The 13,404-nt window shown below is 51.6% G+C and overlaps 1 protein-coding gene across 2 annotated transcripts; it reads right to left on the reverse strand.

Annotated features, from left to right (window-relative positions):
* Positions 1-728: 728 nt before the first annotated feature.
* On the reverse strand, positions 729-4,378 carry TFF2 (trefoil factor 2). 2 transcript variants are annotated; one of them, XM_014532933.1, is made up of 5 exons: positions 4,255-4,378; positions 3,780-3,977; positions 3,468-3,617; positions 1,778-1,924; positions 729-922 (listed from the first exon to the last, which is right to left on the reverse strand). In XM_014532933.1, exons 1-5 carry the CDS (start codon positions 4,325-4,327, stop codon positions 909-911), a joined length of 582 nt encoding a protein of 193 aa, XP_014388419.1. In that variant the 5' UTR covers positions 4,328-4,378; the 3' UTR covers positions 729-908. The 2 variants fall into 2 exon arrangements, with proteins under 2 accessions (XP_014388419.1, XP_005885771.1); XM_005885709.2 differs by lacking the exon at positions 3,780-3,977 and having other exon boundaries at positions 4,255-4,377.
* Positions 4,379-13,404: the final 9,026 nt, after the last annotated feature.

Here is a 13,404-nt window from a genome sequence, read left to right on the forward strand (position 1 = left end):
GGCAGGACAGCCACGCGCCAGTTCTGGGAGCGGAGCCTCCAGACTCTCTGTCCAGGGGCTGGCAGGGATCATTCATGTGGCCCCTGGAGGGGGACTTGGCTTGGCCTCTGGCTTGGCCCGGCTGGCTGACTGGGGAACCTGTGAACCACACCCTGTGGGCGAACGTGAGAAGGACCGGCGCCCTGTGACGAACAAATGCACGAATGCCCGCGCCTGTCTCGTTGGCCGTTGGTCCCGGGTGTCGCTGAGACCCCGCGCTCCAGCAGCAGCCACCCACTTATTCGGCTGGCGAGTGTGCTGTGAGCAGGAGGAAGACACGCCGGCGACTGGAGGCCATAGGTGGCCTCCTTCTGCAAAGCGTTGTCCCAGGAGGTGACGGGGGCCTGGCACCCAGTTCAAAGGCAGGTGGTCCGAGATGCCTCTGGTCACAGTGAAGTGATTTTGTAGTTGCATTGAAATCACATGTTACTTCGAGAGGCTTGAGGGCTGAAGTCATGTGAGTGTGTATGCAAATGACCGGGTGCAGGAGTTAGAAAGTGAGGCAGATTCAGAGACTCACTTACACGGGGCCCTGGATTGCTGCAAGAGTCATCGGACACTGTGGATGGCTTTTTGCTCCTATGGGAAATGAAAGCTCATTAAAGCTACACACACACACACACACACACACACACACACACACACACCTATCTCCGCCTCTGCATCAATGAAGCCAAAATAAAATGGAGCAGATGTTAAGGGTTTCCTTTATTTGAAGACACTGAATGTGAACCCACTGAACCAGGTAAAAAGCGACGAAGAAAACCCAGGCATTCAGGAAACACGGAACAGGAAACGGATGAGCTGGTGAGTCCTCTCGTTGTTTCAGAACATGCAGGAGCCGGCGGGTCCTCTGAAGCCACTGCCTCTTAATAGTGACAGTCTAGAAATTCAAAATGAGAGATGCTGGTGAGAGGTCAGAGAGCCCGGAGCCTGAGCTAAGGGTGCTGTGGGGCCGGTGGCAACAGGCCACATGCCCAGCTGTGCCCGTGGAGGGAGCTCCCCTCCTGGGACAAATGTCCAAGGCTGGGGTGTCCTCTGGGGGCCACTCGCCCCAAAAAGCTGGCCATCTTCCAGGTGGACCCTTAGGTCACACTTGGAAATTTCTGGAAGTGAAGGCTGTGCTCTTCAAGGACCAGGGCCCTCCTCCCGTTTGGGGGAAAATGCCTGCTTTTCCTTTATCTTGCCAAACTCAGTGTCAGGAGACACATTGTGACAGAGGAGGGGGAGGGGCTGGGCCCTCTGGGACTGGCACTGAAGCAGACGCTGGGGCAGAACCTGACATGCGTGGCCACGTGAGAGGACATGAGGTCCACAGAGAGGAGGCCATGTCTGCTCTGTTCCGGGCCCCGTCCCCGGCACCCAACACAGTGAGGGCATTTGGTAGCACCCAAAAATGGGGATCGGACTGTGAGGCCACCGGTGTGGCCGCGGTCCAGGGGCGTGGCTGAAAACGCTGTGCTTCTAAACCGTCATAAAGACCCATGACACCGTGTGGCTCTAAACGTATCTAAAGGACGCTGCCGTTGCTGAGAATGTTCTGGAATTGCCTCACGGTAAAGGCAGGCTCACCCATCAGTCTACTTGTTCCCTGAAATGGCCACCCCTGGGTCAGGAGCCAGGGCCTCAGTGGCATTCAGGCAGGATGTCCAGGGTAAGAACACCCCCTCCCCAGCCCCCACCTTCCCGAGCAATCCTCGTGCCCAGGCACCAAACAGCACGCCCTCAGCGCCGGTACCTTGCACGGGCTTTGGGAAGAAGCACCAGGGCACTTCAGGGATGGTGTCGGAGAAGCAGCACTTTCGAGACGCGCAGTCCTCGGGGCTGATGCCCGGGTAGCCACAGTTCACGCGGGCCGACACTTCCATGACACACTCCTCTTTGTCTGGTCACCGTCACCGGGGTTGGGAGAGGAACAACACAGAGACTCAGTTAGGCCCGCTATTAACTAGGAAATTCCCATGCGCCCCCGGGAACACCTCTGGATTTACAGCCGGGATTGTCAGGAGGACCTTCTGGGGCTGGACCACCCACGAGGGAGGCTCCTGCGTACGGGTAGGTGCCAGCGGCTGGCCACCCAGCCCTTCCTCCCCACAGATGTCACAAGTCAGAAGACCTATAGTACTGGGGCCTCAAGAACGTTATTTCTCCTCTCTGGACTTGATATTCCCCTCTGTAAAACGGGCTGCCCATATCGAGTCCAGAGAGGAGAAATAACTTTCAGGTTCTAAAGCATTTGGCAAGCCTGCGTACGGGTAGGTGCCAGCGGCTGGCCACCCAGCCCTTCCTCCCCCAGATGTCACAAGTCAGAAGATCTATAGTACTGGGGCCTCAAGAAAGTTATTTCTCCTCTCTGGACTCGATATTCCCCTCTGTAAAATGGGCTGCCCATATTGAGTCCAGAGAGGAGAAATAACTTTCAGGTTCTAAAGCATTTGGCACAAGTATTAAAACCCTCGAGGGAGGCTCCTGGCCCATAGCCAGCCTCAGAGCCCGGGAGCCTCGCATTCAGTCCCGGGGACTGTGGGCAAGAGGCCAGGGTGCGAGTTCCAGGCACACCAGCCTGCATTGCACCCACTTTCTTGTGTGCACGCCGTGGGATTGACGACCTAACAGCACTTCCCCTCGAGGGAGGCTCCTGGCCCACAGCCAGCCTCAGAGCCCGGGAGCCTCGAATTCAGTCCTGGGGACTGTGGGCGAGAGGCCGGGGTGTGAGTTCCAGTCCTGGGGACTGTGGGCGAGAGGCCGGGGTGCGAGTGGGCGAGAGGCCCACTTTCTTGTGTGCACGCCGTGGGATTGACGACCTGCTCCTGAGCATCTGACATACAGCCACTCTCAGAAGTGGTCCTAGAAGACTTAACGTCCTAACACTGAGTCTGCGAGCAGTCACGTTAATGAGATCCCATGAAATCCTCCTTCCCTTAGAACAGCGGTTCTCAACCTTCCTAATGCCGCAACCCTTTAATACAGTTCCTCATGTTGTGGTGACCCCCAATTTCATTGTTACAACTTGAACATAATTAAAGCATAGTGATTAATCACAAAAACAATATGTAATTATATGTGTGTTTTCCGATGGCCTTAGGCGACCCCGGTGAAAGGGTCGTTCGACCCCCAAAGGGTCGCGACCCACAGGTTGAGAACCGCTGCCCTAGAAGCACCTTCCGGTCACGCTTTTACAGAAGGAGAGGCCCCAGCGTTGTTTATTTCTTCAAATACAGAGAAACAGGTTCTGTACACACACGGGCTCCCACATATGTCTGCCAAAGGGGGCAAAGGGCTGGCCCTTGGGGCTCCAGGTGTGGACACAGGTGAAGGGGGACTTTCTCTTCCCTTTGGCGGCCTGGGCACCTGTCCCCAGCACCGTCAGCCGGGGCCTGGGCTGTGGGCTGCGGGCACAGGAAGAGGCCCCGCTGCCCTGCGGTTACCTTGCATGGGGAGGGGGGTGAAGCACCAGGGCACCCCGGGGACGGTGGTGTCGAAGCAACAGCCGGCGGCGAAGCACTGGTCACTGGTGATGCCCGGGAAGCCGCAGTTCTTCCTGCTGTCGGGGTTCATCCTGGAGCACTGGCAGGGGGCTGTGGAGAGACGCGTCACCACCCTCCGCGGTGCCCTGCCCCGGGCACACTCGGGACACCGTCGTGTCCACCGGGGAAATGCAAAGTCTTGTCTCACCCACATGGGACAGGGCTTTGCTGCGATTGTGTCATTCGTAAAATATATAAAAAAAATAAAATAACCTTCTAGAAAGAGGTGGACAGATGGACCCACGTGGAGACCAAGATGAAAGGTGATCAAAGCCGGACTCCAAGGAGCCCCTGGGGGGGCCTCCTGCCCAGTCCCTCTCCTCAAGCGGGCCCCCCGGCACCGGGGGTCACCCCGACCTTGTCCGGGGGGGAGGCCTCTCTCTGAGGTCCCACGGACCCCGGGTACCCTCCCTGAATAGCAGGAAAGCAAGTGTGAACGTACACAGGGCTGCGCGTGTGGCCCACACCACAGGTCTTAGGTGCCTTTCCGCCGCTTCCTCCCTCCAGCGAACGCAGCCTCCTCCCTTTCCTCCTGAGAGAAGCCAGCAAGAACGGAGACCCCCAGGGGAGCTCCCATGCCCCATTGGGTTTGGGCTCTAGCAGGTTCTCCGGGCTCGCTGGCCCAGAGGCCCCGCTGCCCAGATGTGGACACGGAGCCACGGAGGGTCACTTCGGGGCGTTCACTTACAAGGTTTCCCGGCCCCCGCCATGGCACACAGACCCAGGACGAGGACCGCTGCCAGGAGCCGGGCGCCTGCCATGTCCGCGCTCGGCTGCACCCAGGGCCGCTGCAGAATGCAGGGTTCCCGCTGCCAGCGGGCATTTTATCGTCGTCTCTCTGTTTGCTCAGCAAGCGGAAATGACCTTTCTCTCTCACCCCTGGCCCCAACACTTTGGATCCTTTGTTAGGAAAGGGGGCTGAGGTAGCTCAGCCGGGAGACAGAGGGCCACGCAGGCGAGGCTTCCGGGCCACGTGCCATGCTCTGGGCACCAGCGCGGCCTCCCCTGCCCGGCCGGGAGCCGGGCCGTTCCAGGATGCCAACGTGGAAGACTGGCCACAGGCATGTCTGGAGCTGGGCCCCACAGGGTCACACCCAGGAAGGGATACGCCATGCATTTCTCCAGATAAAGTAGATGGCTACCACAGGAATTAAACAATATATATATTGGGCCCAAGGCTATCTAGGGAAATGCCCAGGCCAGCTGTCAGCAGAGAGAAGACCCCCTCCTTCAGGAATGGGAGGACCTCCAAGGAGGGCCGGAGACCCCTCCGCCACGGTGCACAGTTAGGGATCTCCTGGCCCCTGGCCAGCACTTCCTCTCTCCATCTTGGGGAGGGGGCTGCTCTCCACAGAGATGAGTCTGACTAGGTGAAAGGAGAAGCCCGGGTGAGTGCAAAAATAAGTTCATTTCAGCCACCCTCCGAAATTCCTCATTTTATCCTCCATGGGAGCTCTCTGCATTTCCCAGAAGGTGGCACCTGTAACCGCTGTGCCCAGGGGTAAGATGCTCTAGATAAGGGAGTCTGTGGATGGAACAGAGAGAGAGAGGAAAGAAGCCGGAGGGGAGACACCCCACAGATAAAGAGGAAAGATGTGGTGGGAGGGCCGAGAAGGGATCAAGCTCCCCACCACCACAGGAATTACAGGAGTTGCCAATCTGTAAATCATTGGTTGCTCAACCAGGGACCCAAAGATGCATGGAATCCAAAACCCTGGGTCCTCAAGTTTAGAGAGCAGGCCTCATGCTCCAGGGTTTCTGGGCGTCCAGTTATGACATCTCCAGACTAGGTCCTTGACTGCCCACCGCTGTGCAACCAATGGGACTCCATCTTTGGAAACTGCAGAGTCAACTTTCCCTGCCCCATGTCCCTGTCGCCCATAGTCACCACCAAGACATAAGCTCCTTAATCATCTGTTCTCTCCTGGTTTCATGTCCCCTCTGTTCTCTCTGCTTCCTGTTCCTGGACCTGACTTCCCACTGCCCCCATCCTGACCCTTCCAGGGTTCCCGCTGAAACCACCTGATCTGTGCCAAAAACACAACTTGTCATCCTCAACCCCCGTGTCCCTCACCCTCCTCTGGCCCTAACAGAAGCCTGTGTCTCCTCTGAGATGCTCCCTTGCATCCACCTTGGGCAGAAGTGTTCAGCCCCCTCCCCAAGGCACCAACTGCCCATACCAACTGCTTTTGTGAAAATTGGGGGTGGGTGGGGTGGGTGGGAAGCACATTTCTTCAAGACAAGTTACTTCCACGTGTGGGGAAATCACTATAGTAGACAGTGGTGTTTGCAGTATGAGTGGCACCCTATGTGAACATGGAGCTGTGCACACATGTGCATCTCCAACTGTATTGGCTGTTCATGCTCCCATTACATGAGCTCAGATGGGGGCTGGACATTGACCTTGAGGCCTGATGTCTCTATCCTCACACAAAAATGATGCTCCTTGGAGATGCAGGCTGCGAGCCATACCACTTTCAATGCCTTGCCCCACTGTCATCTGCAAACCCTCATTCTGTCTCCTTTCCTGCAAGTCTTTATAAGTCTTAAAAGGATAAATTTAATCTGCAAATAAAGCAACTTCCTAACAGAATGAAACTTAGCATTTGTTAAGGAAGGTAACAAAATCCAGACACACAATAATGTTTAACACAAAACCAAAATTTGTTCATCGGAAAGAAGCATGACCCATAATCATTAGAAAAATCAGTGAATAGAAACAGACACAGATTCTGTGCTAAAAGTGCTCAAATATTTAAAGAGAAACATAAAAATATAATAAGATTACAAATTTTAAAATTTGAATAAAGAAATGGAGGCGAAAAGTGAACCAAGTGGAAATTCTAGACATGAACAAATATATCGGAAATGAAAAATTCACTGTATGGGCTTTAGAATAGAAGAAAAGGCTGATTCACTTGAAGCCTGTGCAGTACATATTCTCCAAACTGAAGCATACAGAGCAAAGATATTAATAAAAAGTTGAATATAACCTCAATGACCTGAGATAATGTCAACCATTCTAACATACATATAATTGGTGTAGCATTGGAAGAAGAGCGAAAAAGTACAGAAGAAATAATGGCCAAAATATTTTTTGTAAACTTGAGGGAAAAAAATATAAACTCATAGGTCCTAGAAGCTCAATGTTTTTTAGAGAAGTTCTAGGTTCACACGGAATTGAGCAGAAGGTACTTTTTTAGACAAACCAATAGTGAGCCTGTCAATTGTAAACCTGTTCTCTAAGGGATTTTGAAGGAAGTTCTTGAAGCTGAAGCTATGGTGGTCCCTTAGTGCAGGGCATGAGTTCTCCAGGTTGCTGCAGCCAGGTCCCACCCACCTGGATTTATCCGGTTATGGCACCTGTTTGACCTCTGTAAGCATTTGCATTTACAACCCACTCTAGTCCTCATGACTTCTCATTTTGTTTGCTACAACTGTCTCCTAACTCATCTCTCAGCCACAAATAGTTTTGTCCCCATCCAGACAAAAGTCAGGTGCCTTAATCCTATATAATAAAAACCCAGCAACCATAATGGTGTAACAACCAGAACAACTGCTCAACCAGTTTCTATGAGGTGCATTGACCACCTCTCGGTCCCTCCCCCTCTTACCCCCAACCAGCAGGCTCCGATCGCAAGATAGCGAAGGGAGAACCATGGGGAACCGGGGTGGGTGGTGGCGGGGCAGGACTGGGGACTGGTGAGTGGGCAAAAGATGGCCCTGAGCCCTAACCGGTTTGGCTCAGTGGATAGAGCATCGGCCTGCGGACTGAAAGGTCCCAGGTTCGATTCCAGTCAAGGGCATGTACCTTGGTTGCGGGCACATCCCCAGTAGGAGGTGTGTAGGAGGCAGCTGATCGATGTTTCTCTCTCATCGATGTTTCTAACTCTCTATCCCTCTCCCTTCCTCTCTGTAAAAAAATCAATGAAGTATATTAAAAAAAAAAAAAAAGATGGCCCTGGTCGCAGGCTAGGCCTAGGGACCCTACCTGCACATGATTTCGTGTGCTGGGCCTCTAGTTATCTTTATAAAATGAAAATCTATATATGTCACTTCTCTGCCACTCCCCTTGCTTCTCACGTCCCATAAGGTACCAGGTATGAGTTTCCTGAGTAGGAAAAGCAAGACCCTTTATGATCTGGACCCACATACACCTCCAGCCTCTTCTGTTGCTGGGTCTCCCTCACAATGTAGGCCTATCACACTCCTCTACACACACCTTGGCCTTTGAGCCTTTGCTTGTGTGTCCTCGTCTCTCTCAGTGCTCTCCCTCCACTCTTTGCCTTCCTAACTCCCTTCTGTACTTTAGCTCTTAATTCAGGAGTCACTTCTTCCAGAAAGATTTCCCTTACTTCCCTCAGAGAGATGACAGGTCTCTCACCCCTCTCCCAAGAACCTTTTGTTCACCTGATTCAAAACATCAGCTGCACCTACATTTTAAGTGGATATTTACTTTTCTTTTGTTAATTGTTCCAAAGGTAACAGCTAATACGTACTGCAGGCTAACTTTGTGCCAAGTGATCGCCTAAGGATTTCACAGGCTGGATCATATCCTTACAGCAATGAAAAGGAAGGGCTAAAGCTATTGCCCCATTTTATGGTCTGCACAGGAAGATATCTCACTCAAATAACATAGCCAGTAAGGGCAGCGTGAGACCCTGAGCTGGGCCTGTTCACTGTGTATCTCAGCGCTGGACCCAGGGTCTGCACATCAGGGACTTCCTTAAAGAGGGGAGTGGAGTAAAGTAGTGGATAGACTGCACCCTAGGAGCTGAGGGATGGGGACTTCCCACCTAGTGTTGCCTGCTACCCAAATTACCTGTAGGATCCATAAAATAATATCTAGACATCAATATATGCACGTAACTGAGGCCAGCCTCCTCGCGCCTCTGGATTACAGTGTCATTTGTAAAGGGAGGTGGGAAGAAGGCTTATTCAGTGCTCTCCAAAGTCTCACATGCCTCCTAAAGCCCAAGAAGAATCATACCTCATTTTACACTCTCATCAGGGAAAAACTATTTTTATTACCATTTCCATGTCTAGTGCCCCTAAATGTAGAAGAGGGGTGTGGGGGGAGAGTGGAGGTGGGAGGGATGAACAACATACAATTCAGTTTCCTGCCCAGCTTTCCAGGTTTCTGGAGTTTGGTTGTGCTGATCAGTGGAGTGGGTAAATAATAGAGTCTTTGAAAGCCCATGATTAAACTTATCTACTTAATAAAGAACTAGGCCGAAGCTAGGAGAAGACATACACAGATGAACTAATGCTGGTGAGAATTTTGACACAGAGTTTGGGAGGGAATGAAATTCAAAATTTCTTGAGGAGTTATGTTTGGGAATATAATTGGGTGGATATAACTTTTAGCACATTTTCCAGTGTGTTGTGCAATGTGATTCGTCCTTGTACTTCTTTGAAAGACTTTATTCAAGATGTACATTACTTTAAGATGTCTCTTTGGTATCTGAGTGGGTGCTTTGTTTTACTTTATTTGACACCACCCTAAGACAAGCCACAATCTTGTTGATCTTAAAACGTCAAAATATTTAAATCATTTAGGTTACCATATCTAGGCAAACTGATATATTATAGTAGGAGTTGACAAACTATGGGACATGGACTCATTGCCTGTTTTTAAAAATAAAACTTTATTAAAACACAGCCATGCCTATTTATTTACACATTTGTTTATGGCTACTTCCAAGCTGTGATGGCAGGGTTGATTACTTGTGACAGAGACTATATGGCCCACATATCCTAAAATAATTACCATCTGGTCCTTTAAGAAAAACAAAATCTCCCCTAGCTGGTTTTGCTCAGTGGATAGAGTACCATCCTGCAGACTGTGGGGTCCCGGGTTCGATTCCAGCCAAGGGCACGTGGGGGGCGTGCAGGAAGGAGCTGATCAATAATTCTCTCTCTCACCATTGATGTTTCTATCTCTCTCTCCCTCTCCCTTCCTCTCTGAAATCAATCCTGTATAATAAAAGCCTAATATGCTAAGTGTCTGGTTGACCAGTCGGCCGTTCAACCAATCAAAGCATAATATGCTAATGATATGCTAAGGCCGCTCAACCGCTCACTATGATGTGCACTGACCACCAGGGGGCAGATGCTCCTACCAGTAGCTTAGCTTGCTGCTGGGGTCTGGCCGACTGGGACTGAGCGAGACAGGCTGGACACACCCTGGAGCCCTCCTGCAGTCCCTTCCCGGCTGGCCAACCTCCCACATACCTCCCCGGCCAGGCCAAGGGACCCCACTGGTGCATGAATTCGTGCACCGGGCCTCTAGTGAAAAATAAATAAATAAATCTGCCTTTCCCTGTATTATCATCTTAAAAACTCTCTAAAAATAAACTTTTAAAAGTTTAAAAATTGTTGAAAGACAATTCTCTGTGCGCCTCTCACATCTGTGCACGTCTCCCTAACTGTCCTTGTGGTCTGGGACCTAAAATTAAGACTCAGTGTCCAGTGGAACTGAGAGGGCCTCAGGTGGCCTAACCACACGTCCTCCTCCCCACCTGTCCCCACAGATAAGATCCCTGGCCAAGCCAACCTCCTTATCAGGGGACGAGGCACAGTTCCTGCTTGCCCTGAGTAGGGGCTCTCACTTCCCTGCCAGCCCACAGAATTATTCAAACAAGCCAATCTCATGCTCCGTGGGAACCATGGGCACCCTACCTTCTTGATGCAGCAAAGCCTCCTCCTGCAGTGCCCCCATTGCTCACTCTGTTCCTGAGTGCACCCCCAGGTGGCCCTGCATAGCATGTGGGTCCCCCACTCCCAGGCTGTGAGCATATGTGATGCAAGCTGGAGGTGATCTCAGCTGTCCAATGTTGGCCATCCCCACAACCCTGGATGGAAATACCCAGCCACCACCAAGGAGATGTGTAGGAGGCTGTCAAAACAGTCCTTCATGCCAGACTATCTTTCCAAGGATGTTTGTGGAGCAAACAATCTGGGAATGCAGATATGGCACTTCCATCTGGAGCAGAGGGCAGGCAAGCTTACTGCCCCTAAAAAGATTTGAGTCCTTAAGAAGTCAGGGTTCCTGTCCTGTAATGCAACCCACGGTGTGTTCCAGCATTTGTCTGAGCCCATCTGTGCTACCCCAGGAGGACTTGGGGGCACAAACATAATGACCTCAAGCTGCTTGCTGCACGGTGAGTAATACAGTCTTTTATCTCTGAACCAGGACTCTCCTGTCTTCTGCCAGCATCCATAAAACTATCAGCTTGCAAGTAGGGTAAACTCTGAGCTCTTCTGAGTTCTTGACATTGATGACCTAGAACAGATTAAATAAATAAACAAACTCCCTACAGTGTTTGCCTTTAGCATAGAGGTTCCCTACTTATTAGGCCCACTCAACTTTATTGCACCTCATATGTACATAGATATATGCAGATCTGCCTAATTTAATCTGTTCGCTACCCCCAAAATGTCCAACTCAGGACAATATTAAGACCTGAGAAGAACAATTAAGAACACACAATCCTACATACAGATGATGTATTATAGAATTGTACACCTGGAACCTATATAATTTTATTAATCAATGTTGCCCCAATAAATTCAATTAAAAAAATAGAAACACCTTTAAAATACTGCAATACTATGCTGGAACCTATATAATTTTATTAATTAATGTCGCCCCAATAAATTCAATTTTTTAAAAAAAATAGAAACACCTTTAAAATACTGCAATACTATACATCTTTCTGTTACTAACTATAATCTTCTGTCTGCTCGGACCTTTAAGTGGATAACTTTTTTCTAATAGCCACTGACATTTGGATCAAATGTCTAATTGTTCCCTAATAGCCACTGGTGTTTTCTATCGTGCTCACATTTATTGAATATTTTCACAACCTGCCCCTCCCACTCCCTCCCATTTCACCCGCACAAAGAAAGGCGAGGGAGTTTTCTTAAGTTAACAATATCCTTCTCAGTGACTCTGCAGATATGATCTTAAGCCACAACTTGGCTTGGAGAATTGGTTCCTGGCCTGGTCTTTGGTTCAACATCGTCTGAACAGAACCCTATTGTATGGGAATTTATCAAGGAGCATTAGTAACCTCCAGTACACTACCAGCCACAGAACAAACAAGCTCACGGATCAAACTAAGACGCTCAAGCCACGGCATGTGTGAAATCAATCAACAACCCAAAGCGAGAGCCCGGGCAGGTTAGCACTTCCCGCGGGTTCAAGTGGAATGACCGCTCCCCTGGATCCTGGGTCATGAGGTATTCTGTCCTGTCCCACTCTTCGCCTTTCCAGCAATGCATGGTAACCAGGACCAAAACTGGGGTTTGCGCAAGGGGCCAGGACACGGACGGTGCCTGGGGCCACCTCACGCTGGGGCTTTTGTGAGGCGTCTCAGAGCTGGCACTGCAGGCCCCGCTGGAGCCCACGGTAACCCACAGAGCAGCCCCGCTGTGCTTCTGGGCTGACACCTGGGGCCCAAAGAGGCCATGATGAGAGTCACAGATGAGTGCCTGGCTCTCGGATGACATGGCAGAGCTGTCAGCCCGGACATGCACTGCTACTTCTGATGTGTGGCCTCTCCGTCCTCTCCCATCCATAGTAACACTTCTGCTTATTCTATCCTTTAGATCAGGTAGCACACCCTGCAGGTTACTGTCACCTGCACCTCAGAGCGAGGTCCCGCTATCTGTACCTGACACCACTAAGCCATGTATTCAGATGTGGGAGTTATTAGGGGGTTTTCCCTCCCCTGGCTGAAGTTTAGCGGTTTTTGGTGCAAGAGAGCACTGGCCCCCAGATGACCTTCCGCACAGGTGTCCTCAGCCTAGTTTCCAAAGCTGGGGGAGAAGAGGAGCTTGGGTTCTTTAGGGACTGTGTGTGCCTGTGTGTACATGTATGTGTGCATGTGTGTGCCTGTGTGCATGTACGTGTGCACACGTGTGTGTGCGCATGATATGCTCCCCAAACTGTTAACTGCTCCTGTGCCTTATCAGCAGCGCTGTTCTTACTAAGGCTCATTATCACCCCAGCTGGCCTTTCCCCCTCCACCCTCCGTGTGCTTCAAGGACAGCAGTGACCCAGAGAGGTCGCCATTGCTGCCTTAAGACACCAATGTGCCCCCCCCGCCCCCACCTCCTTTACCCGTGTGCTCATGGCTTAGAGAGACTTAGGTAGGGATGTGGTGTGATACCAAGCACCCCCATCCAGGTCCCCCCACCCTGAGATAATCACTGGGGCTTTGAAGGGGTGGATGCACCGGGGGTGGGGGGCTGCCGTGGGTGGGGGTGGCCCTGGGCAGGTTCTGAGGCCTAGATTCCTGGGCGTGAGGAGGAAACGTCTCATTCTTCTGGGGCCTTTCTGGATTCTCTCCCCAACCTCCTCCTCTCTTATCTCACCCCACCTGGCTCTGACCATGAAAAGGAAGTGGCATGTCACCCAGGGCCTCTGTCCCCTCAGGGCCACCTACCCCACCTGTCACCACACCCAGCATTCAGCAGCTCCCCTTGGCCCCCAAAACGTGAGTGAGTGCCGTAGGTCCACCGGACATGTGTGGGCGGGCCGAGGAGGGATGGCACAGGGCCTGCTCCTGACACCCTTCTCAGCATCTTGGTTCCGGATCCCGTGCGGGGGGCATGGCCCACAGCCTCGCGCTCTGTCAGCTCTCCGTCCTCGGAGCTCTACCTCTAGGTCTCTGCCCCCACTGTCGGAATTCTTCTGGGTTTTTGTGAGTTTCCAGAAGGACAGTGTGGCACAGAGCAACCACATCTTCTTCTGCACCAGCTCTGAGTCCTGTGCAGGGTGCTGGGCCATGACGGGACAGAAGCATTGTTGCGGCCAAAGGTAAACTCAGTG

The sequence above is a fragment of the Myotis brandtii genome, unplaced genomic scaffold, assembly GCF_000412655.1.
Source record: "Myotis brandtii unplaced genomic scaffold, ASM41265v1 scaffold923, whole genome shotgun sequence".
NCBI lineage: Eukaryota > Metazoa > Chordata > Mammalia > Chiroptera > Vespertilionidae > Myotis > Myotis brandtii.